The following is a 27,344-nucleotide window of genomic DNA, read 5'->3' as shown; positions in this document are numbered from 1 at the left end:
TGACAATAAAAGCTAAAACATTTATAAATTAAATTAAAACAAAACCAATAAAACACAAATTAACCACCTTAATTCATTTAACATAACAAATGATGCTGCTTTGTTCAAATAATAACATTTTGCCCAAATGAAATAAACCATAAGTATTTGGTTTATTAGCAAAAAGCTGCAGTTTCAGATCCCATTCTATTTCTAAATAACAATACTTGTTCACGTATGTATCCTGTTCAACTGTTATTGATAAATTCAAGCCTTTTTCTCCCTCTTCCAAGATAATCAGAACAAAATATTAATTACATCGGTCAAAAGTCAGTCCTGAAATGCCCATTTTAAAAGATGTGAATTGAAAGACTGAAAAGATCAACAACTGCCTTCACTGGAATGGGCATTAATCATGAGAACTTGGAGCAAAAACCATCTTTACGAGTTAACTTGCTATGATACTTATTACTAATGAGCAGAGGAAACACTATCTGGGAGCCTCAGCACAAAGGACCGACTATCAGGCTACAGCTCTGAATAAGTATTCAACCTCTTCATGTCATGTCAGATCAGGTCTAAGGTGTACAACAGCTTCACACCATCCTTCCCCTCACTCTCCTGTAATCTGTGTTCTGAAGCTTCAACAATTTTACTTGTTTTCAAATCAGATTTTAATTTTGAATATTTAACGCTATTGTTGATGTGCATTTCACTCTCCTCATGTTTGCTAAGAATATGTGATAAATGCTGCCAATCTCTGCACCCATTCTCATTCTTCAGTTGATTTTTTCCCTCCCCAAAGAGTTTGCAATACAGACAAAAGACAGAATCTTTTGAGGTTGAATAAAGTAACCAGGATCTAGTGGTTTTCTCACCATTTGCAAGAATTCTTGTATAGTAAGTTTCTGAAAACTTCCTCCCTGTACTGTCTTTTGGGAAGTTAAAATTTCTTACTTGAGCTGGGTCATTTTCAACTAGAGTGTCCCTCTGTTTAATACTCAAAATTCGGGGCCATGTACCTGGATCTGCAGAAAGCACAGCTGGAATAACGGAGTCTTCTGATGGTTTCTCTCCCAGTTGCTCTTGAAGTTTATCAGCTATGTCTGACATGGAAGGAGGTAAATTCATGTTCTGTTGGACCACTGACGTGTCTAGGCTACATTCTGCTGAAACCTGTAGTTCTGAAGTCTTTTCCTTTTTTTCTGGTATTTCTTCTATTTTTTCTGGAAGTATGGTCAATGAGCCATATAATTCTCTTTCATTTTCTTCTCCAACAGCATTCCTTTTTCTGTTTTCTGATGCTAATACTTTTTTTAAGTTTGTTTCCATCATCTGAGGAAAAATAGATTATAGATTATAATTTTTCCTTATTTCCTTATTTTCCTTATTTTTTTTCATTATTAACAATGAAAAAAGTTCATGTATATACAAATGCCCAATAAGCATATGAAAAAGATGCTTATCATTAGTCATCAAAGAAATACAATTCAATACCACTACAAATCACTTCATACCCACCAGGATGCCTACAATAAAAGGAATGATAATAACAAGTCTTAGCAGAGATGTAGAAAAACCGGAACCTTCCTAAGGCACTGGTGGCAATGTAAAATGGAAAATAATGGCAATTCCTCAAATTAACAGTCACTCTATAAGACACCCTATGTCATCCTATGGTGACATATATGGTCACCATAGTGACCCTATACCATTTTCAAAGAGTGGCAATTCAAAAATGAAAATACATGTCCACATAAAGACTTGTACAAAATGATCACAGCAACATTATTCACAAGAGCCAAGAAAATAGAAATAACAATGTGATATTATCCATACAATGAAATATTATTTGGCAATAAGATTAGGTGTGGTAAAGATACATGCTATAACTTGGATGAACCTTGAAAACAGTGTATGTGAAATTCAGTCACAAGGTACCATATAGTATATGATTTCATCTAATAAAAATTAAAATTAGCTATTCTGGGGTCAATAAAATAAAAATGTACACACACACAAGTCAAAATAAGAAATGTATGCACTGTGATGGGCATCTGCTAGCTGTAGTATTTTAGTACAGGGTACTAAAATACCTGACCATGGTAAACAATGGAGCTCAGGAACCAAGAGCACTGCTCTGAGGCAGTCCTGCATGCAGAGGCAGCACCAAGGCATAGCTGGAGTGACATGATGTGGTGTGTGCCCTGGAAGACCGCCCTGACTGCACCCTGGTCTCCAGTGCTCAGGGAAACCAGGGAACAGAGACAGCCAGGAGGCTGTGGGGCCAACTGTGGCAAGCAGGGACGGTCGTCAGGTCTAGGACTACGGTGGTGGGCACAGGGCAGAGCCAGGAGTTGGTTAGGAAGTAGAATCCAGGTTAGTTGGGAAATGAGTAGCCCTGGGGGCTAAGACAGAGGAGTAAGGAATAACCCAAAGTTTCTGCTTGGACACCTGACTGGATGGAGGGTTATATACTGACTTGGTAAACAAAGAAGGAAAGCAGGCTTGGAGTGTCAGTTGTGGACAGAGTTCCAAATATTTGTGGAACATTCAAATGGAAATTAGACATACATACTGGTGTGAAACTGAACAAATATATATTCCAGATATATTCTGGAAGTCATCAAAATACATATTAGCTGAAACTATGGGACTGGTAAGACGATACCAAAAGAGCATATTTAAGAAGAGACAGAATGCCAAGGACTATTGCTAATGTTATTTTTTTACACAACCAAACTCAAGCCTTGGTCTTATTTCTGAGTGTCTTGGTAATGGATAGGTAGTCAAGTTGTCACAATTCCCCCCACATCTAAGACTCATCTTCCTGGGGATCATTAAATTGAATCCAATGTAGATCATCAGGAAACTCAAGGCTTAGGTATAATTAAATGTTGGCATCAGAGCCAACGTAGCATATACATATACATATTTTCTTGCAGGATCTTAGTTCCTCACATTACCTAAGGTATTATACATGAGGTATAATAACTTCAGTATCTTTAACACTATTTCAAAGGTTTTATTTAATTGAAAGTTAATAAACATTTAGTAAAGAGAACCAACTAGTTACATCTGACTAATTAAAAGAAATAATTCAATTAATTAAAATATCCCTTTTCCCAGAAGTTAAGTACTTTGAACATTTTTAGATGTTTCTTTTCCATGTTTATTTCCAAGTATCACAATAACATGTTTGTATCACCATTTACTGATTTTTTCCTCCCACTTTTAGGCGTCGCTATCGACTTCTCAATGAGGAGGATACAAGTTTAGTTCTCTCTGCCACTGTGCTTACCACACACAGTCACCCTCCAGCTGCCTTCTCATCCTTTTTCAACTTTGGCACCAATGATATATTGGCCAGGTCATTCTTTGCTGTGAGGGCCTGTCTGGCCCATTGCAGGTCTGTCTGCATCTTTAGCCCCCACTCACTGATGCCAAGCTCTTAGCTGCTGCATGTGGGATCTAGTTCCCTAACCAGGAATTGAACCTATGTTCCCTGCATTGGAAGGCAGAATCTTAACCACAGGATCACCAAGAAAGCCCTCCCACACAAAATTAACTTGAGATGGATCACAGATATAAAATCCAAACCTAAAAAGAAGACAAGATAGGTAAATATCTTCATAACCTTGGTAGGCAAAGACACCGTAAACAAGAGTTTTTAATCAGAAAAGCAAACAGTAAATTGGACTTTATCAAAATGTAAAACTTGGACTTGTCAAAAACATTGAGAAAAGACAAAAACACTGTCCAGTAGAAAAATCTTCCAAATACATTTATTTTACAAAAGAAATGTATCCTGAATATATAAAGAATTTCTAACAGAAAAGACAACCCAATTTAAAAAAGTGAACTAAAAAAAAAGTGAGCTAAGACTTGGACACTTTACAAAAGAAGATAATCGCGTAATAAAAAAAGGAACAGCAATTATCAGGAAATTAAAACCACAATGAGATAATCATTTCATATCTACTGGAATAGATTAAATCAAACACACAACATCAAATATTGTTGAGACTACAGAGTAATTGGAACTAGTGGGGATGCAAAACGGTACAGGAGAAAATTACTCCTTGTAATGTCTGCAAAACGTCAAGTCTTAACACAAACTTACTCAGATCAATCAATTTCAATACTCATTTGAGAGTAATATTCAATGAAAGACTGACAAAGGAACTAAATGAGATTCTAAGAAAAATCTGCTTAATGTAAGCTAACAGGCCAGTTACTACAAGCTTGATCATTTAAAACTCATTAAAAGAGAATTACCTGTTTATACTCATTAGCACAATTTTGGCAGCAAAATCGCATCTGTTGACCTTCAACGACCAGGACATTGTTCCCAGCTCCTTTGCCGGGCAGGTACTCGCCACACTGCTCACAGCAATTCATCACTAGACCATTGGCCAGCCTGTACTTGTTAAAGCACTGGTTACTGCACAGCTTGTGTGTTACATTGTTAACGCTGACTTCATGCCGAATCTAGAAGAAAAACCAATTTATTAAATAAATCAACCAGATTTTCATCATACCTAATATATCTATTTTTTTTCCAACAAATAATCTCCAGTAATTTCTCAGTAGAAGAAATATTCAGGTAAAAGACATTAAAAAGCACATTATACTACTCTTTCATTTTTATCTTTGATTTCTTGTAAAAAGGAAAAATAAGATTTATAGAAAAGCAATAAAATAAGAGACATTTAGTAACAGAAAATGAATTAGATAGGTTTTGATACGACTTGATTAAAAACAAATGGATAGGGAATTTGTAGGTATTATAAACTTCACTGCCCTAGAAAACAAGGGTTGGGGGGTGGCCAGTGGGCACCAGTATCACCCACTTTCAGGATAGTGTCTGTAAGGACATAAGTTCTTGCTCTGCTCAGCTCTGTGGTAGCTGAGATAAAATCCTGTCCAGAATTTGCATGGCTCCCTGGTAACCCAGACCAAACTCAGCCAAGTGAGCACTCCCTGGATGCCTGGGAAGACAGCAGTGCCACCTAGGAAATGTGGGATGACCTACATACTTCTACTTCACTTATTCTTTGTGTTCTTCTAGGAATGGTTGTTTCCTTCATGTCCTAAACCTACATTCTCATTTAGTGTGGCTAATAAGAACAAAATCCACCATGAAACCACTACTTTCTTTATGACTGCATTCAATTTCACGTAAGCAGATGTTTACTCCCCATTCTATAGGAAGGGGAAGTTTGTTAGGAGACAACTCTAACATATGCCTATTCTTCCCTTCAACTTCACTGAGGGAATTCAGGACACATCTATTAGGCAGATAGCAGAACATATAATAGTACCTAAAAGTTAAAATTATTCTCGTTAATCTAGATAGTAATTTAAATAAAAGTCCAGACCTCCGTTAGTTTATTACAGATTGTACATCTTGATTTGTTCAGAACTCTTTTTCGAAGATTCTGGCTGTCTTCATAGGGAGACAAACAAGATGTACTACAACATTTTGGGAAGGGTTCACTTGACTCCCCTTGAGGAACAACAGTAGCTTTTTTGGTAGGTGCATCTCTGAAACGCAAAAGACAGACAATTAAGAACATTTCTTTTTGGTCATGCTACCTGGCTTTCAGGATATCAGTTCCCGCAGCGCCCCGACCAGGGACTGAAGCCAGGCCACAGAAGTCGCCAGGGAACTCCCCAGAATACTGCATTTTAATAGAAGTCAAATATATGAATAACAACCGACATTTTTCATTTTCTCATGATTTAATCCTAGGAATCAACTATAATTTTTCGATCCAGAAAAATCTACATTTTGGTTTCACTGCTAAGAGTTCCTAAATAATATGGGAAGAGATTCAGAAATAAAAATATTTTGTTGAGACTCATGGTGGCTAAGACTATGTGCTCCCAATGCAGGGGGCCTGGGTTCGATTCCTGGTCAGGGAACTAGATCTCACATGCCACAGCTAAACATCTCTCATGCCAGAATGAAGACTGAAGATCCCAAGTACTGCAACTTAAGACCCAGCGCAGCCAAACAAATAAATAACCATAAATTAACTAGAGCAATTTTTGTCGTCACAGGTTATGACCTTCAGAACCTTGTCACAGGTTATGACTTCTAGAAGCATACAAAAAGGGGACAAGCAACCAGGTAGAAACAAGACAGAGGGTGGGGGAAATGGTGAGGCAAAGGCAGTGGAAAAGAGAGGGTCCGTTTATTTCTATACCTAAACTTCATCTCCCTGCCAAGAGTAAGTACAGTACAAATGACCCAGAGCTCTGATGTCCACTAAGATAACTCAAGTTCTGTAAAGCTGAAGAAACCTGTGCATCCAGTCTACCCATCGATCTCTGCAACTCTGTAAGGACATTCAGAACACACATTCATACTACCAGTGTCCAATCATGTGGAGGCATGTTGAAGGGTACAGCTTACTTTTTACATGTCACATTGCGTTTCTTTGGAGTACGCTTATGAGAGAAGGAAGAAAGGCAGGTGGTAGAACAGAAGAGGTGAGCTGATCCTTTTCGCTGATAAGCTGTCTGTCCCTTCTGTAAAGGTTTTTTGCAGTTTGCACAAGTGATTTTAGCTGCTTTAGTGGGTTGCTGTTGGGCAGAAGACTGGAAAATCTGTTTAGGAAGCGAGGCCACTGGTGATAAAGAATCCACCCCTGGCTGTTTCTGATTACGGGGAAAGGATGCTGACTGGGAGATCCAAGAATCTTAAAAATAAAACACACAAGAAAGTCACGAAACAGTTAAAAACTCACATCAGAAAAATACTTTTTCATTTTGCACAAGTTTAAGAGAGTATTAAGGCAGGCTTGTTTTACAACCCAGCAGAACAATCTGCTTCATATTCTAAGTGAATAAAGCTCTACTGTGCCAGCAACGGAAATGGTGGTCCTGGAATAGTACACTGAGTAGCCAGCATCTCTAAATAAGACCCTCTGCACTACAAATTTTGCAAGTAATTTAAACTGAGCCTTGGTTTTCTCAGCTACAAACTGCAATAACACCCAACCTATCAGTGTTATGAAATCTAAATGAGAGGGAATTCCCTAACGGCCCATTGGTTAGGACTTGATGCTTTAGGTGCCAAGGGCCTAGGTTCAATCCCTGGTTGGGCAACTAACATCCCACAAGCCACACAGCAGGAAAAAAATAAAACACCGAATGAGACAATGCATATACTAAAACATCAGTTTTGTACACAGTACATTTCCTAAGGCACTTTTTCTCTTCTAAGAAAGTATTAATACATTATAAAGAAATGTACAAATATAGACTAAAATCTAGTATGCTGCTGCTGCTGCTAAGTCGCTGCAGTCATGTCCAACTCTGTGCAACTCCATAGATGGCAGGCCACCAGGCTCTGTCGTCCCTGGGATTCTCCAGGCAAGAACAATGGAGTGGATTGCCATTTCCTTCTCCAATGCATGAAAGTGAAAAGTGAAAGTGAAGTCACCCAGTCGTGTCCGATTCTTCAGGACCCCATGGACTGTAGCATACCAGGCTCCTCTGTCCATGGGGTTTTCCAGGCAAGAGTACTGGAGTGGGATGCCATTTCCTTCTCCAAAAATCTAGTATATGATACCCATTTTGATAACAGCTTCCCCCTAACATTATGAAAAATTTAAAGCATATAGAGAACCTTAAAGAATTTTACTGTGAACACCCACGTCCACCATGTAGATGCTATACTATTTTATTGGTTTTATCACACCTTTCTATTTATTCATCCCTCTAAATAATCTATCTTGTTATGTAGTTCAAGTAACTTGTAGATATTAGTACACTTCCCTCCATAATACTTCAAAATGCATGTAATTTAGACATAGCATTTTAAAGCAACTCTGTCTACAGTTACCGTAGACTTATTTCCAGGCATCAGGGAGGTGGTATGGGCAGGAGACTCAGCTCTCCTACCTTTACACAGGCACTCTGCTGTTTGCCTCAAAATGGTACAGGTTATGTATGGGTTACAGTGCCTTAACATGCATACATTCATTTGGCAATCTTGTTTACACAGAGATTCCAAACTAGTAGGTCAAGTGAGGGGCCTGAGATCTGCATTTCTAATTCACTCCAGGGTAATGATCAAACTTTGAGAGAAAGCCCAAGAGTGAGATGAGAAAAATGGCCCAAGATACTGAATTATTTTGTAATCGCTCTTCAAAAACAGCTTTTGTCATTAGCAAAAGGCCTATGTCCCCTTTACTTATTACAGCTCCAAACAACTTTCAGAATACTAGCAATATTAAAAACTCTATCTTCACTTCTAAATTCCCATGTGCTGCTTCTAATTCTGTCCTTTTTGACATTTTATCGCAATAGGCAAAAACAAAACAGAACCAAAAAAGTAACCAAATTCTTTCACTCCACAGGAAGATATGCTGGCAAACATGAAGTATATTCCAATAAAGATTTTTAGATTTCTTTTTGGCTGTAAAACACATCTTATAGGATCTTATTTCCCTGACCAGGGATTGAACCTGGGCCCTCATTCAAAGTCCTAACTACTGGGCTGCCAGAGACTTCCCCTGATAAAAGTTTTTATTACCAAATGCCCGTAAGTTTATTGCTTCAACTGCCTACTTTTGAACTATTTCTTTAGAAAACAAAAATTACATGTTATCTATAAAATACAGGCTGTGTTCTGGGATCAACTTCTCCATAGATAATGTGGATAACAAAGCAGATTTAATAAAAGAAATAAATTCAAAGCACTGCAAGATTTCCCATTACCATCATTATGAAAGAAAAATTGGGCTTTTTATTTTTAGCCATGCCAGGTGGCTTGTGGGATTCTAGTTCCTTGACCAGGGACCAAACCCATACCCTCAGTGTGAAAGCATGGAGTCCCAACCATAGAACCGCAAGGGGATTCTTTGGGCTTGTGAATTTGTATACTCACCCACACTTAAAGGGGACATAGTTATACATAATTATGATTTTTTTTTTCACTTTAGCTTCGACACATTCATAAATAAAGCAAATGTTTTCTTTGTTCATACTGCAACCATTTAATTTATCCTAATTTCCAAGTTTATTTTAGTATTATTTATCTTTGTCTGCACTGGGATTCTGTTGTTGTGCATGGGCTTCTCATTGCAGTGACTTCTTTTGTTGCTGAGCAAGGCTCTAGGGCCCAAGGGCTTCAGCAGTTCTGGTCACTGGATCTACAACACAGGCTCAGGAGTCATGGCCCACGGGCAGCCCCGTGACATATGGGATCTTCCAAACCAGGGACTGAACTCATGTCCCCTGCCCTGGCAAGTGGATTCTTAACCACTGGACTGCCAGGGAAGTCCCTCAAAGTTTCTTCTTCCATCAAATTCCTATTTTATTTATTAGTGTCTCCAGGTTAAAGAAAAGAAGTCTCAATCACATTTTTCCATGCTTTGTTCCCAGAGTAAATTTTAAGAGAAGGGGCCCAGGAGATTAATGCAAACCCTTCCTTACACACAAGGAAAACAAAAACTTAGAAGGCAGAGGTGGTCTGTCCAAGACCAGTACATGCCAGACACATTTGAGTTTTAGGTATTCTTTCTTCCCACATCCAAACTCTACTTCCTAAAGAATAACATCTTAGTATTTCTTAAGTATTGGTCTGAGTGAAGTTACTTTAGTGTCTCAGTGGGGTTTTTTTGTTGTTAAAGAGCAACACATGAAGCTTGAATATCTTAAGTGCAGAGCTCAAAAAAGAATCCACCTGCCAATGCAAGTGCCACAGGAGATGCAGGTCCAATCCCTGGGTCAGGAAGATCCCTTAGAGAAGGGAATAGCAACCCACTCCAGTATTCTTGCCTAGAGAATCCACTGGACAGAGGAGCCTGCCAGGCTACAGTCCATGGGGTCAGAGTCAGCCATGACTGAGCATGGACACACCTATACTTTTATGACCATCACCCAGATAAACACACAGAAAGGTCCTCATGTCTTTTCAACTCAATCACTTCCCTTCTTTCCCACAAGCCATACCTGTCCTGACGTCAGAGTAGTTGTCTTATTTTGAACTTCACATATGTAATCATGTAATCTGTACCCTGAGTTTCACACACACTGAAGATAGCTGTTCATCTGTTCCCACTGTTGAGTATTCCATTATGTGGTTGATACTATTTATCATTCTATTTCTGATGGACATTTGGACTGCTTCCAATATTTTGGGCTGAGGGGATACAACAGTTTACTGGATAGGGGGACCTGATAAGCAATATCTTGATTGACACTTCACTGTGTATGACACAGAGTGGGCAAGACACAGGAGCGATCTTTGCTACTCAGGGGAGGAAGCTACAATGTACAGGGGGAGGACTGTCTTCCAATTTTTGACCACGATTTCTGTACATGTCTTATAATGGTTTCCTGGGTATTTATCCTGGGTATTTTTCCTGGGTATTTGTAAAGATTCTCTAATTCACAGGTTAATGTTTTTTCTCCATTTTAGAAAATCTTCAGTTACACCTCTTCTGCCTCATTTCTTTCTTCCTCTTCCTGGGATATTAATTACATGTCCTTTTCATCAAGTATCCTAAGTCTCTTACATTCTTTTCTGCATTTCCCCCTTTCTGGTTCTGACTCAGTCTGGATAATATTCTCATAAACATTCTAGTTCATTCACACTCTCTTGAGCTGTTCCTACAGGTAATCTACAGTTAAAATGTAGACTGATAATTCTATTATCACACCCCTTATGGACTCACTTCTAGTATGTTGTGTTGTTAGATGGCCTGCCTTCTCATATCCCTGACTACCATTTCTATATGAAAAACTGGGGAAAACACTGAGACTCTGGATTATGTTCACATTCCCAATCCACAGATCAATGGTTTTTCTTGTTGTTTGTTTTGAAACCAGTCCTTCCTTGCAGGCCCCATGAGTCTGCTAAAAGTCCCCCTTAACTCAATGGCCGTTTCTGGAATTGACCAAACTCGCATTACAGAAGAGCAACCCCAAGAAGATAGCATCATCTCAGATATGACAAACCTCATTTTTCCAGTGTATTTGTAGCTCTATAATGCTTCTGACATTTTATACATTTTGTCTCCCCACCCCCCCATTATTCTCTGTAGGAGGAACAGGAGTTACCTATCAATTGTTAGTTTAAAATCTATTATCATCAGAAGCAGAACTTCCTAGAATCAGTATCCAGGCCAGAAACGCTTATAATCCAACAAAGATACAACACAGATGCCAAGAACAATTTCCAAGTATTCTCTTGGAATAAAGATCTTTTTACATAAAGATACATGATGACCAAAGAACTTTCAGTGTAATACAGTATACACTAAAGGTTAATGAAAAAATTAAATAACACAAAGTCCATTCTAATGGACACAGTCCTATTTTTATAAGCTGTTAAACAAGTTTTATCTGTAATTTATAAAATTCATTACTTTTACCAAAGCTGACAGTAGGCAAAAACAAAATTTGGGGTTAACACTAAAATTAGCTTTCAAGATGCTATATTCCATTTTAACAAAGAAAAAAGCAGCAACAAGGCATTCCTTTTGAAAAGTGACTCCATCTTTCAGAAAACTTGACAGATCTTCATCATCACTCTTTACCTGACAACTTGGAAGACACTCTTTTAAGAATTCTGGACCAAGTGGTATTATTTAAAACGATATAGTCTGTAACTTCTGTCCCCCAAAGTAGAACTTCAGAGAACCCAGGAACACTGTAAATTCATTCAAACTTCATAGACAACAGAAAGGAATTGCCTCAGCATACACAAAATAGCTCAAATGTAGCTAAGAACTTCTTCATATATATGAATGAATACCAAGTGAATCCTTTAATGCTTGTTTTTGTTGTATTTTAAAATCATTGATATTTCATGTCATGAGAAAAATATCATAATATAACTGTAATATACAATTTTGAATTAAGGAGATAAAAGGATGACAAGAACGAAAATACATCTAAGTAATCTAAACAACTTTTGCTAGCCTCAATTATGTCCACTATTTGAGTGGAGTGACAGTATCACATCTAACCACAGTATGCTCCTTTATAGTTAAGTATCAAATTTATGCACTATGCCTTTAAATTGAAAAGCATGTTATTGATCCACTTCACCATTAAATATACAACTTCAATTTACTTCAAAAAGTGAAAAATGGGGATTTCCCTGTTAGTCCAGTGGTTAAGACTCCAAGCTCACGATGCAGGGGGCTTGGGTTCGATCCCTGGTCAGGGAACTAGATCCCACATACCACAACTAAAACGCAACACAGCCAAATAAATAAAGATTAAAAAAAAAAAGAAAGTGAAAACTGGGTCAAGGCTGAAGCATCAAAAATATACATGGCAAGGTTTCTGATTTTAACTTCACTTAAGAGCTTATATATACATAAGATTGAATTCATGCTTCCACAAATATACATCTAAAATTTAGGAAATAATTACAAAACAAGAAATAAGTGAAAGAAACAAATCAATTATATTAGAAATAAAATTTTTTAAATGAGTGAACAGATCCAAAAGAATGATTTTTCAATGAACATTATTTCAAGTCTTCAACATCTTCAACTGTTAAGCTTAACACATCATTCTTCACAGATATCACAAGTGCTTTATATTATTTCTCATGTTTCACTCAATAAATAAAAGATGTACATGGTAATAAAGATGACAAACATGAATGAACAAATTTATATTTTGCAAATCTATTTTTAAAAGTTCAATGATATATAAATTAGGGCTTTCTTGATAGCTCAGTTGGTAAAGAATCCGCCTGCAATGCAGGAGACCCTGGTTCAATTCCTGGGTCCAAAAGATCCCCTGGAGAAGACAGACTACTCACTCCAGTATTCTGGGGCTTCGCTTGTGGCTCAGCTGGTGAAGAATCCACCTGCAATGCAGGAGACCTGGATTCGATCCCTGGGTTGGGATGATCCCCTGGAGAAGGGAAAGGCTACCCACTTCAGTACTCTAGCCTGGAGAATTCCATGGACTGTATAGTCCACGGGATTGCAAAGAGTCAGACACAAATGAGCAACTTTCACTTCACTTCAAAGCATTCTTGGCTAAAAAATTCCATGGACAAAGAAGCCTGGTGGGCTACACAGTCCATGGGTTCGCAAAGAGTCAGACATGACTGAGCTACTAAGCAAGCGAGCATGATATATAAATTAAGGAAGTTATCACCTTTAAATGGTCAGTTTAGCAAACATTAAACAGTATTCCTACTCCTGAGGACAGTTTACAACATGGAAAAAAGCCCAAAATTTTTTTACGAGGGCCATTTTGCATTTACCATGAAAAGCTTTAAAAAACTGACATCTGACTTAGCCGTTTCACCTACAGAAACCTCTCACTAGAAAATAAGTGTGATAAACTTAAAGATTTGACATGTCAACCAATATACTACTGATGAAATTCAGTCAAATGCTTCCCCCCAGGTCAAGAACAAGACAAGGGAGTCCAGTGGTTAGGACTTGGTACTTTCACTGCTGAAAGTTGGGGTTCAATTCCTGGTTGGGGAACTAAGATCTCCCAAGCCCCACAATGCTGCCAAAAAAAAGCAGACAGCAAGACTTTATACTTTGATCACTCCTATTTAACATTACGTAAGAAATAAAAGAGGATGTGACAGGCTGAACTATTTTCGTAATAAAACAGATTATTTGTCTTTTTCGCTATGCTGGCATTTGCACTAATGGTGCAGAAGCAATGATGAGTAAAACTGCTCACAGTGGAACCCAACTGTACTAGAAAAGCTGTCCTCACTATCAGGCACATTTACTTCTGCTGTTCTTCTTCCAACACCGACAGGTCGACACGATTCTGATACTGAACATATGGAGTAAGCACCAGCCCTGCTTAAAAACACATCCACAAGACTGCCCTCCCTTCACATGCCACCTGGATGCCTGGCCAACTGGCTGCAAATCTGGGAGCTTCCTAAAGCCACCTCAGGTTTGATAATTTGCTAGAATGACTCAGAGAACTCAGGAAAGCTTTATACTTATCATCAATATTATTTAAAGGATACAAATCAGGACCTGCCAAATGAAGAGACATATAAGCTGAGGAGAGGGAGGATCCCAATGCAGAGCTTCTGCCCATTCTCTGTCAATCAGGTAGTGTCACCCACCGGGCACGGATGAACTCACCAACCAGGAGGCTACACTGATCTCAGTGTCGAGAGTTTGTACTGGGTTTCATCACCGTGTGGAGATGAATGATGGGATTATTTGCTGCAAGTGATCAGACCATCTCAGCCTCTTTCTCCTCCATGGAGGCTGTGCTGGCTCAAAGGCCCAAATACTTGAATCACATGCTTGGTCTTGCAACCTTCCCTTAGCCTTTTTTTTTTCCCCCTTAGCCTTAATCTTCATGAATTGGTTAATCTCAAGGATTCAGCCTCTCTCCCAAGAAACATGGACAAAGACCAGTGAAATTATTTACTATACAAAAGAAGTCCTTGTTGAAAAACTAAAACTTAGTATGAATTTTACTAAATTTCAGCCTCTGATTACATTTTAATACTCTGTATGATGAACAAGGAAGCTGTATGATGAACAGGGAAGCATCCAGAAGCCACTTCCTTTTCATAACAAAGTACAATGAGACACAGTGGAAAAGCACTTGCAAAACTTGCACTGCAGGCTGAACTAGCCTTGAAAGAATGAAAAACTGGTTACATTTTCTTAAATTAAGCTTTTCGTTTCAAAAAAATAACTATTTGTTGCCAATCAGAAAATTTGATGTTTTGAGTGAAAATCAGAATCTCTGAAAACTTGCATCTAACACTGCTAGCTTTTTAAGGCGTCAACATTTAGAAGATCTAGGTACAGTGAATCAACACTTACAAATAATGAAAGCACAATGTTACCAATTCATTCAAAGGTAAAATTCATCCGAGGATTAATGAATTTTAGTGTAATAATGTATGAAAAGTTCATTATACAGTTTCAGATTCCACACTGTAAGAATTTTTAAGAAACAACCACTTATCAAGTTTTGGAGACATGTCAAAAGGAAAAGAAAATATCCATAGTTAACTAAAAAGACTACTAAAATATAGCTCTATTCTACAATCATGTAAGCATGCGAGGCCAGATTTTCTCCTTATACTGCAAACAAAAGAAGACAACGCAACACATTCTATGTAGAAATCAATTGGAGGAGCTAAATATACTGTCTTCAACTAAGGCAGAATAACGTCACTTTTTTCACTAAATTTCTTTGAAAGTAGTTATCTTTCATTAAAAATGTCACATAATACATAATTATTAGGTACTTTCCAAATTTAAGTTTTAATTTCTAATATGATAACAGATAAAAACAGAAACAAAAAACTCTGGGTTCCTCAATCATTTCAAAAAGTGAAGCTGAGTTCAAAAGTTTGAGAACTGTCCTTTAGAAATAATAAACAATGCAAACAAAGACATTTAGTGTGTGGAGTTTCAACAGTAAAAAAATGACAAAACATAAATGCCTAAAGAGTAGAGGAATAAATACCTCAGACAACAGAATATTTTATAGACACTGAAAATTCTATTTTTAAAATAACGCAACATACTTAAAACTTACATTAAAAGTCAAAAGAACACAAAACTATATATAATATGCTCTAAATTCTATTTTTAAAACCACGGAGGCAAAAAGACTGATAGCAAACAAACTAAAATTTTAACAGCTGTCAGTCATTTCTACTTAGTGGGTTGGTAACAGATACTAGTTTCTTATTTCTAACTATGATATCTTTCAAATGTTCTGTAATGTTCTCATAATCAGAGAAAAAGATTAATTTTAAAAAATTTTAAAGAAAAAAATATACTAGCATTCCATTAAACAATAAGTGATTCGGTTCTTAGCCCTAGTTACTTTCTAGTTCTTTTCTAAAATTCGAAGTTGATAGATGGCCAAAAGCAAACACAAACAAAAACCAAAGAACAAACAAAAAAACAAAGGGCACATTAAGTCACGAAAACGCTGAAAAAAAGATTTGCTAAATTTTAAATAACTTTCATTATATTTTACCAGAACACGAATGGCCACAGAAGCGCATTTAAAATATAGATCTCTAATTTAAAGAAAGTTTTCCAAATTTAAAATGAAGAAACTAATAAAGTGCTAATTTAAAACAAAAATCAGAGACAAACAGTCCAAGAGTAAACACTTGAAACGTAAAAATTGAAAAATCAAGTTATGTAATTACAAATAAAACTTAATTCTTATGTAATATTACTTTAATCTTTTAGTTCACTACCCATCTTTTTATCCTAAGAATTTTACATTAAAGATGGTAAACAAACATGGAGGTAAGAATTATGGGAGTTTTCAGTTAAAACTTAAAATACAAAACACTTGGGTAAACTGCAGTTTTACTAAGTAAAAAAATTCTATCTTAATATGAAAGTTAACAAAAAATACTTCACATATAGAATAAATAAACTGGATATAGGTACTAAAAGCCAAAAGCTTACAAAGTTAGGGTGAAAGGGAAGTATTTAGTATCACTCACTGCTTACCAGGACTATGATGAGTTGTAAATCCTCCATTCTGAAATTCACCTCCTGCCACATTCATTCTACCAGGATTAAAAGGTCCTACTGCAGTCTTGGTCTGTGAAGTTAAAGACGGGGTGTATGTTTGCATATTAACACCAAAATTACTTGACTGAAGTCCTTTAGCGACATCTCCCAAGTTGGAATTCTATAGTGATGTTATATTTGTAATCATTAAGTTCATATCTCGCCCATCATTCAGAGCTTAAAACCTGCTTCTAAAGTTGTAACATTAGTAATATGAATTTCACAGTCGATTCTGTAGTGATAACACCATTACCCATTCCTGCATTTACCTTACTTCTTGAAAGACTGGAAGTGGAGAAATCCAAATCTTTGGTTCTGTTTTTAGTTCCAGGAAATTCCCATTCAATAAAACTGGAAGAAACTGTCTTTTCCCTTCCATTTGTTTCCATGTCCTCTTCATCATCAATAACAATTGTCTCACTTATATTTCCCTTCTGAGAAGCCAAATATCTTGAGGAAGGAAGAATTACAGAATAATGTCCTTGAAGCTTTTTATTTCTTGATGCAGGAAATACAAAATGTCTTTGATCAGCTATTACTGGAGCACAACTTGAAGGAGGTTGTATAGATTCAATAAACACAACATCATCATCATCACCATTATCACCTTCCACCAATGAGTTTCTAGATCTATTAGCTAACGGACTAACTGGGTCACCAAATGAGTCTCCTACATCCATGAGACTAGCTGCCATGGCTTTACTCCCTAATAAGACAGGAGTCTGTTCAGTCAAGTCTAATCTTCCTGCTGAACATTCACCCATGCCAAAGAACCTGTAACAGAGAGAAAAGAAAAAAAGTTCGAGTAAATTATGATTATTACATTTTATTGCAATTAAATAGCATAAGTGAAATTTTAAATTCTTTTCTGTGATTTTATCTATTAGTAAGTTCTTCACTGAAATAGAAAATACTACAAAATAATTCCATCAATTACCAATAACCCAGGGTCCAAATACAACTAGTATACCAGATATACCTTTATCTACTAAAATTATTATATTGTCCAAACCGTGTTTCCCTAGTGTGTTTTGTCACTGTTTTTCAAATTCTCTGCTTCCAACATAACTGTGTAATTAAATCATTCTGAAACTTTTTTGTCATTGTCCACAAATTGCCAGATACTATATTATAGGTTTATGTAAAATTCTAAAAAAACCCATGAGGTACATAGTTTAATTCATTTTATAGATCAGGAAACATATGGGTAAGCCCAAATAGCATTTCCACTCAGGGCTCTAATTTTAGGCCCCAAATTCTTAGCCTTGGTTTTATTTAACAAACACTTCTGTGTACCTATATGCACTAGAGAACAACAAAGGAAAGGATCCAGATCCAAATAATTGGAAGAATTTGGAGAAATGAAAGATCAATGAAGCAAAGCTCTCAAAGCAGATGAGACAAGAGGAGGATGAGGATAGGTACAGCACAGGTGGTAATGAAGCTAATCATGAACAAGAAATCACCTTTATCTCAAAAGCAAGAGGGAAAAGTTAAGTGTATGGCTGTCCCTCAGTACCCCCAGGGGGTTTGGTCCCAGGATATCCACAGAGGCTCAAGTTCTACAGTTGGCCCTCCGTATCCGAAGTTCCACATTCACAGATTCAACCAACCCTGGATCCTGCAATACTACAGTATTTACTGGAAAAAATCTATGTATTAAGTGGATCTGGGCAGTTCAAACCCACGTTGTTCAAGGGTTTGTCCAATTATAACTGGAGCGTATAAAAGTATGTAGAAACAATAGATGGAAAGCTGAGCTAAGTTTACAAACACTGGCTTCAATTTTCTTAGAAGTTCAAGACAGTGAAAGAGGTGGGATCTGTAAGGGTACTGAATAATTAGGAGAACTCATACAGCAGTCATCATTCAATTTTAAACATTTCATATTGAAATATGCTAAGTAACATTCTATTCTAAAATTTTCCCAACTAATTTTAAGTGATAGTACTTAGTCATATAATAGATAATGTTTATTCTTAATGGGTGCTATATCATTAAATATAGTAATTCAGTAAATGCTTAAATAAGTGAGGTAGGAACTACTCTTTGTCTCATTTTACTGATCAGGAAACTAAGTCTCAGAAGACAGTAAACAATCTGCCTGGCCTGCCCAAGTCTCCACTGCTGGAAAGGGTGCAATCAGGAGTCAAACCCAAGAAATCTGACTCTATAATCTATTTCATAGACACCACATCATATGCAATTATTGTATACAATTTCTTAAGTCCTTGTTTTATTAAGATGAAACAAAATTAACAATCATGTAACTCTACTTCAAAGATAAATAACAAATCTAAGGAACCAGTTGAAAGGGTTATAAAGCAAATACGAAAATTAGGATCATAGTTAACACATATCCAATAAGCTTATAATGTGATTGATTTTCAAAGGAAAGAGGCAATAACTCGCCTAAACTAAATCATGAAATTTAAGACCTGTTATTTACACACACACAAATTCTTGTTAGTTCTTTCTGTACTGAATAAATCTAAAACAGAAAAGAACAATTTCTGGGAAAGAGCAATAGCTAACTCCATGGTGCCCTCTGGTGGCTGTTAGGTTCTATCTTGATCTTCCCAAAGAAAATAATAGAAAGGGGATTCTTTGTGCTCAGCTAATTCCAGTCATCTATTTCTGAAAAAAAAAAGATTAAGTATTTACCTATTTTCAAATTTCAGATTGTAAAAAAGTTAAAACCTAACCCTAACCACTATTAAAAGTCACTTTTTATATATTTAACTATCATTTTCTTAATTCTGTAAACATAAGCCTACAAAAAAGTTTTAAATATTTCTATGATATTATCCAAAAAGAGAAAAAGTTAAAAGCTTAGCTAAGGCACTAAGCAAATTACCTCACTTAATTGAGTTTTACTTTTCTTAACTGTAAACTGTTGTTCATACTATAAATGGGGATTAAAAAAAGGACTCTGAGGTTTTTATTGTGATAACTGGACATACAAGTCCCTGGTCTCTGCCTGGACCATATTAAAGAGTGCAAAAATGACAAATCTCTCTCTACTGAGAAGGTATTCAGGCAAATACTTTGGCTTCACCCTAAGATTTCAACAAGTGTCTAATTAATCTTAAATATTTTTGTCTTCCTATGGTATCTTTTTTTAAAAAATCTTTATTGAATTTGTTACAATGCTGCTTCTGTTTCATGCTTTGGTTTTCTGGCCCAGAAGTATGCGGGATCTTAGCTCCCTAATCAGGAACTGAACCTTCACCCCCTACATTGGAAGGCGAAGTCCTAACCCCTGGACCACCAGGGAAGTTCCCTTCCTGTGGTATCTTATTCATCTACAACTATTTAATTTTCATCTTGATACAATGAAAATTAATATAAAATTAAAGGAAAATCCACACAGAGAAGTGTGGAATCTAATGGGAGTTCCCTGGTTGCTCAGTGGTTAGGATTGCAGGTTTTCACTGCTGTGGCCCAGGGCTCAACCCCTGGTCAGGGAGGTGAGCTCCCACAAGCCTCACAGTGCAGCCAAGAGAAAAAAAAAAATTGGGACTAGAATTTCAGCCTAACTAAAAAGTTAGGCTGAAACCCAAGCAAGACTCTTATATGCAAATTACCTCTAGGTTGTAGGTAATAACCTTGCAAGTTAAGAAGGTATTTAATTATCGATAAAGATGAGAGTTAACACTGAAACAAAGACACGAATTAGGGTCCTTTGCCCTATTGTGTTTACTTTTATTCTAGTTTTTATTTCCTAAAGATTGCTACAGTTATCTTTTCAAAAGATTACACTAAAATATATATAACATAAAATACTATTTTAATCATTTTTAAGTATGCAGTTCAGTGTTATAGTTTTTTAAATATGCCTTTTTAAAACTGCAAAAATGTCTGCTGCATTAAGTTATAATTCAGTATCATTAATTTCCTGACATCACCTTCAATTAAAAAAAGTTGAATAATTTACTAGCCAGTTAATATTCAATTATGTTTATGCACAATTTGGTAGAACTTACATATTAAAATGACTCAAAAAACAGTAGCTAACATAGAAATGGTGAGTTATTAATTTGACAAGATTAGCACATGATGATAAAGGTAAACAAACCTGCTCACAAGCCTTCAAATATTAAAATCACCAAGAAAGTATTTTCAAATATTTAATCACTGCTCCAAAGGTTCATTTCTGGCTACCTATAGGCACATCTATATTTTCAAGGCTCTATGAAACATAAAGGGTGCATGCTATAAAAATTTGCTGATCACTTAAATTCTAGAACACATTCTATGGCATCTCTGAACTTATACTGTAACAGATCTTTCGTAATATAAAAATATTTGTATATTTACATAAAAATAACATCAATTTCAAAGTTAGCTTCCTGTTAGTATATACTACAAGGATTCCCACTAAAAATCAAAAACTAAATAAAGGTGTATGATGATTCTCAAGGTTTTATTCACAAATGTAAAGAGATAGGAAAAGGAAGAATTAAATGAACAACCACAACAAACAGCAGAACTACTTAAGTACCGAATAGGCACTTAAGAGATGGTACACTGATCACACAAAACTAACTTCAATCCCTTCTAAAATCCCCATAAATGACAGTAAAGTTCCTACTCACAAGAAAAGGAAAAACTAAAGAAACAAAAGCAAAAACTTTGATAAGCAGGTGGATGAGTAGTTAACCAACTCTGCCTGAGACAGCCTACCTCTAAAACAGTGAAGGAAAAAACTGAGAAACTTCTGACATAAGCTGCGGAATCATCAAAAGGCTCAAAGCCTGTAACTCCTGATATCACTGGAATAGGGAGCAGACAGCTAAGACAAGGAGGATGTGAAATTCCAGGTCCCTTCCCTTTCTCCACGTTGATGATCACAGGTCTTCCCCCTTTCTGGCCCAAGTTCTAGACTTCTCTTCTTTGGAGAGGATAGAACAAACGATCTTTGTTTCAGGTATACCAGGCACTGGTGAATGCTTCAATATCATGTATTTGAAATGCTCCCTTTCCCGGCTGATTTCCAGACAGCTGGCATCCAGACTTCAATCTTCCAAGCAGCAGACTCTTCCCAGAAAACTTCTTTCTCAGAAACACTCCTTTCTGTGGAATTAGGAACCCCCCAAAATGAAAGACCTAAAGATAATGACTTCAGAGGTTCTCCATCAATTGGCCTAAGATTCATCCTACAGTGAAGCTCCAAGTTGAAACATTCCACTCATTTTTCTAATCTATTTTCTATTTCTCAATTCTTAACCACGAGTAGACCAACCAAGGATTATAAAATATCTGAAGAAATCCTCTAATAAGAAAAATAGTCCTGACATATATATACTATTGATACTGTGCATAAAATAGATACCTGAGAACCTACTGTACAGTTCAGGGAACTCTACTCAATGCTCTGCGGTGACCTAAATGTAAAGGAAATACAAAAAAAGAGGGGATATATGTATATATACAGGTATAGCTGATTCACTTTGCTGTACAGCAGAAACTAACACAATGCTGTAAATTTAACACAACTATACTCCAATAAAAATAATGTAAAAGAAAAAGTTGTTAAAAGAAAAAAAGGAGAAAGAAAAGTGCAGGAAAAAGAAAACAAAATCGAAATCCACACAACAATCAGAACTCTAGCCCAACACATGACAAGCAAAAGACCATAAAAAATTGCCAAAAATGGAAAACTCAGTAAAAGGACTGAAAGATAAAGCTGAGGAAATATCAGAAGACAAAAAACACAAGAACTGTAGCTACCGTTAACAATGTGTGTGTGTGTTTCACACAACTTACGGGCTAGGCACTTTACAATCTTCACAGCAATTGGGAACACAGACACAATTTACTCACGTATAAAATGTGGATAAAAAAGTGTATTTAACTGAATAAGATGTGCATTTATAAAGGTTCAGTTATTGACTCTTATTTAGTTTGCACTTGCCAAAGATATAAACCAGATATGAAATCTGGCTGGCACTAAACCTAGTCCTTCCCACACTGTGCTCACCTATGCTAGGAACCTGCTGTTGAGAAAAGTGGCTTTTCTAAGTGGTAATAACTGAGTCAGCGATTTGTTATCCTTCCAGTCTGTTAGTTTCCACTAGTTCCCTTTTCCTAATAAAGTCCCTCATAGCTCTAGAACCCTGTCCACATTCCTTCATCTCACACAACTACCACATAATCAGAAATATCATTTCAGGTATCCTATGAAAATCACCCAATCAAAACAATATTCATTCCTAAAAGCTGTCTAACTAATGAAGTGTGCCATGAAGCCTATCAGAGTAAGTGCACAGTCAAGTCTGGCAAGAAGCAACAACAGCAGAGGGAAGGCAGAAATATTACTATGAGAAACGGCGATATTCACAAGCTTCTTTTTGATGACTGGTGAAAAACTGACCAGCTGGAAGGACAAAATAGGCAGGATCTAAGACTGTACAGAATCCCAGATAATAAATGTAGAATCAGAGATTTTAAAAAAAAAATCATTTTGAGACACTTTACAAAATTACTGATTCAGGAAAGGATTGGTGTTAAAGCCATTAAAGCAACAGCTGACAGGGAACTGGGCATTTTATTGTACCAAAATGAACAGCACTTAGCTTACTTTTTAGTAACAAGAAAAAAAACACATCAACTTCATAATGGAGACTGTCACTACCAATTTAGTAATTCAGTGGTCAATCTTAGAATCGCAACTAGGGTAAGAACTAGATTTTCTCTTAAAAAAAAAGTTTCCTGATGTGATGCTTGCCTGAGTTTTATCAGGATACAGAAAACACAAATCTTCCTCAAATATAAGACAAACACACACACAAAGTATTGCGTCCATCAATCTTAGAATAACGATAAGATTCAATCAGTCTAGTTAATTCAACAGTATGGAAAAAAATTATTTCTAACCATTAGAATGCCAAAAAAAATGTTAAAAAGAAAGCATTAAAAATGGAACATCTTAGAACTCTAGGAGAATACCAGTGGTGTAAACATCAGCACGCACTCACCATGCTTTCCCAGGGACTTCCCTGGCTTGGCTCTGGGAACAAGGTCCACTCCAGAAACTAGCTCTCTGCCTTCAAGGTAAGAGAAAGGTAAGTTCCACAGAAGCACACTCTAGTACTGCGCTAACTGTATTCCACAAACACGCGGGGTAAACTTACTCACCGTGCACGCTTTCCTCCTTAATTACTATCACCGAACTATCACCAGACTTTCCTGTAGGTGATTCCTGGCCCTAGAACGAAGGATGAAAACGGACTTCGTTATAGCCAAGCTGGACGCAGCACCAACTCACCAGAGAGGAAGCAAAGGGACAAGTCAAGAAGCCTCAGCGCTCCTCCACAGACACCCCCGACCCCACGGCGGCCGAGGCGCCAGGTACACAAACACCGAGGCCCCGCCACCACCACACGCCCGCACAGTCCCTGCGAGCCAAAGGCGGGAGGCGGAGGGCGAGCGCGGCCTCGAGCCGGAGGAGACACCTATCCCCCGATTCGGCCCGCTTGCCGCCGCCGCTGTCCCTCAGGAACCCACTCGCCCGCAGCTCGCGTCGCCGCGGGGCGGAAACCCCCGTGTTGGCCCGGAGCCCGAGACCTGCCCGCTCCGCGTCCGCCATTAGAAACTCGCCCAAATAAGCCGTGAGAAGACGCCGCGCCGGGATCTGGGCGGCCGAGGAGGGGACCTGGTGCGGGGGGGCCGTGTCCTCACCCTCAAACTTGCGGACCCCGGGTCGCTGCCGGGAGAGTGCGAGTGCGGCCACGAGCGCCCAAGCAGGCGCACCCTCCCCCACCCCGCGACCCCCGAGGCCCGCCGGCGGCCGCCTCACTCCGCCCTCGCGGCCGCGCCCGCACTCACGCCCGCCAACGCGCCTGGGACATCAGCGGAGCCGCCGGCAGCCTGAAGCCCCGAAGCGGCAGCGGCGACGGCGGCAGCGCCGCGGGGCGCTCGTCCCGGGTCGGTGGGAGGCTTCGGAGGCCGCCCTCACTCATCTCCGCCTCCCGGCGCCTCCGCCTCCGGAGGCTGCGCCGCTCCCGGCCACCCCCACTGTCGGCGGCCCTGAGCTGGAGACACGGCGGGGACAAGCCTCACCCGGTTCTGGCTGCGGCTCCGCGGAACGGACCTCTCGGCCCCCGGCCCATCACCCACCTCTTCGGCAACAAGCGCAACTCCGCTCAGTCTAGTCCCAGCTTTAGCGTTAGTGAGGAGGCGGAGGCGGGGGCCGCGGCGACGCGGCCCGACCCGGCAGGTCCCTCCCCCTGCGCCCTCACTGGCGGCCGGGGAGGGCGGGCTGGGCGCCCAGCGTACGCCCATTGGCTGCGTCCGCCTTCCTTCAGGACCCCCCCCCCCCTTGAGGGGGTGGTCCGATGCCCCGTCCGTCAGCCGTAAGCCACACCCCCGCGCCTCCATTGCACTCCCCGCCTTTTCCGCAGGGATCCCCGACCGGCGTGTCGCCGTGTAGACAACAGAGTTTGTTGCTACCTGCAGTGGTCGAGAGCTGTCGGACGCCAGCGGCCCGAAGACCTGAGCCGAGCCACCTGCCCTCGCAGCGGCTGCTAGCGCCACGGCCTTGATATCCCCCTCGCCCTCCCTGTCCAGTGTCTGGGAGCCCCGTGAGACCTGGGCGGGCAGGGGCTTCAGCGACGCGGGCGGGAGCAGGGGTCTGGAAGGCCGGCGGCGGGGCCCCGCGCGCTCCGAGGGCTGGAAGCGCTTGCCTTCCCCTCAGCCCCGTGGGGAGGCGTCCCCTGCTCCCGTCATGGCTGCTGGAGGAGACGACGTCCTCCATCTTGGCGGGGCCGCGGGTGGAACTGGGGACAACTCCGACTGGGCCCAGGAAGCCGTGGCTGGGCCCCGCTGCGGAGACGGCGCCTGCTGCCGGCTCCGCACCTGGGCCTGGCCTCAACTGGAGAAAGCCCTCACGCACCAAGAAGACCCAATGCAACCATATAAATAAAATTTTAAAAAAGAAAATCACCAAGGACATAGTTGAACTCAACACCATCACTCAACTGGATATAATGACATCAAAAATCTTCTTCAATATATGGTAGAATATATATTCTCAAGCTCACAAGGATCATTCACCAGGACAGATCACATTCTAGGTTCTCAAACACACCTTAACAAATTTAAAAGGACAAATTCTACAGTGTCTGATTTTTGACCATGGTAGAATTAACCTAGAATCAAATAACAGATAGCTAGAAAATCTCAATAAATGAAGACTAAACAACACAGTTGAGCAAGCTCTGGGGAGTTGGTGATGGACAGAGAAGCCTGGCCTGCTGCAGTCCATGGGGTTGGGTCATAATAAATGTTGGGGACCAAACGACGGGCTCTAGGACCTAAGTCATGTTTACCAGAAAGAGGATATGCGCTCATCCTGCCTGGCCAATCATGTAACGCCAGCTACTCCTGTAACTGAGACAAAGAACTGCCTGTATATAAGCCGCCATACTCCTTTGTTCGGGGCTCTTGTCAGATTCCCTTGTGTGGTATGAGACTTGGGCCCTAGCGCGCTAGGAATAAACAAACTCCCTTCTCGCGTTTGCAATACTGTGGTGGACTTGCTCTCTCGGTTGGTTCGGAGATACGGACTCAGAGCATAACAATAAAGAGTCGGACACGACTGAGCGACTGAACTGAAACAACACAGTTTTAAATAACACAAGTCAAAGAAGAAGTCTCAAACTAAAAAATACTTTGAAATAGATGAAAATAAAAATACAATTTATCAAAATTTTTGGGATACAGTAAAAGTAGTTCTTAGAGGGAAATTTACAGCACTGACTTCATTGGCTAGAAAAGAAGACCTAACATTAATTAGTCAACTAAGTTGCCACCTAAGGAAACAAGAAAAAGAAAAGCAAATTAAATACAGAGCAAGCATAAAAAGGGAAATAATAAGAATCAGAGCAGAAATTAAATTGAAAACAAGAAGTCAATAAACAAAAATCAGTGAAATTAAAAGCTGTTTCTTTGAAAATTCAACCAAATTAATAAGCCCCTAAACAGGCAAAAGGAGACGGCAATGGCACCCCACTCCAGTACTCTTGCCTGGAAAATCCCATGGACGGAGGAGCCTGGTGGGCTGCAGTCCATAGGGTCCCAGAGAGTCAGACATGACTGAGCGACTTCACTTTGACTTTTCACTTTCACGCATTGGAGAAGGAAATGGCAACCCACTCCAGTGTTCTTGCCTGGAGAATCCCAGGGAAGGGGGAGCCTGGTGGGCTGCCGTCTATGGGGTCGCACAGAGTCAAACATGACAGCAGCAGCAGCAGCAAACAGGCAAACTAAGAAAAAAAGAGGACACGTTGGACTTCCTTCTTGATGAAAGTGAAAGAGGAGAGTGAAAAAGTTGGCTTAAAGCTCAACATTCAGAAAACGAAGATCATGGCATCGGGTCCCATCACTTCATGGGAAATAGATGGGGAAACAGTAGAAACAGTGTCAGACTTTATTTTGTGGGGCTTCAAAATCACTGCAGATGGTGAATGCAGCCATGAAATTAAAAGACACTTACTGCTTGGAAGAAAAGTTATGACCAACCTAGATAGCATATTCAAAAGCAGAGACATTACTTTGCCGACTCAAGTCCATCTAGTCAAGGCTATGGTTTTTCCTTTGGTCATGTATGGATGTGAGAGTTGGACTGTGAAGAAGGCTGAGCGCCAAAGAATTGATGCTTTTAAACTGTGGTGTTGGAGAAGGCTCTTGAGAGTCCCTTGGACTGCAAGGAGATCCAACCAGTCCATTCTGAAGGAGATCAACCCTGGGATTTCTTTGGAAGGAATGATGCTAAAGCTGAAGCTCCAGTACTTTGGCCACCTCATGCGAAGAGTTGACTCATTG

At 39.2% G+C, this 27,344-nt stretch overlaps 1 protein-coding gene across 2 annotated transcripts; it reads right to left on the bottom strand.

The window, feature by feature from the left end:
• Positions 1-100: 100 nt before the first annotated feature.
• ZMYM5 (zinc finger MYM-type containing 5) lies at positions 101-24,721 on the bottom strand. 2 transcript variants are annotated; one of them, XM_052650241.1, is made up of 8 exons: positions 24,582-24,721; positions 23,658-23,727; positions 16,787-17,291; positions 16,455-16,548; positions 6,401-6,686; positions 5,361-5,526; positions 4,258-4,470; positions 101-1,314 (listed from the first exon to the last, which is right to left on the bottom strand). In XM_052650241.1, the coding sequence occupies exons 3-8, from the start codon at positions 17,279-17,281 to the stop codon at positions 547-549; spliced, it is 2,022 nt and encodes a 673-aa protein (XP_052506201.1). In that variant the 5' UTR covers positions 17,282-17,291; positions 23,658-23,727; positions 24,582-24,721; the 3' UTR covers positions 101-546. The 2 variants fall into 2 exon arrangements, with proteins under 2 accessions (XP_052506201.1, XP_052506202.1); XM_052650242.1 differs by lacking the exon at positions 24,582-24,721 and adding an exon at positions 24,348-24,442.
• Positions 24,722-27,344: the final 2,623 nt, after the last annotated feature.

The sequence above is a fragment of the Budorcas taxicolor genome, chromosome 12 (assembly GCF_023091745.1).
Source record: "Budorcas taxicolor isolate Tak-1 chromosome 12, Takin1.1, whole genome shotgun sequence".
Taxonomy (NCBI): domain Eukaryota; kingdom Metazoa; phylum Chordata; class Mammalia; order Artiodactyla; family Bovidae; genus Budorcas; species Budorcas taxicolor.
This window is presented reverse-complemented; position numbering and strand designations above follow the sequence as displayed.

Excerpts from the sequence above, each read along its gene's own strand:
- ZMYM5 (XM_052650241.1), bottom strand. The coding sequence starts at position 17,281 with ATGGGTGAATGTTCAGCAGGAAGATTAGACTTGACTGAACAGACTCCT. Across the intron at positions 6,687-16,454 it reads TACAACTCATCATAGTCCTG|ATTCTTGGATCTCCCAGTCA; the intron begins GTAAGCAGTGAG and ends TTTATTTTTAAG. Across the intron at positions 5,527-6,400 it reads CGCAATGTGACATGTAAAAA|AGATGCACCTACCAAAAAAG; the intron begins GTAAGCTGTACC and ends TTTGCGTTTCAG.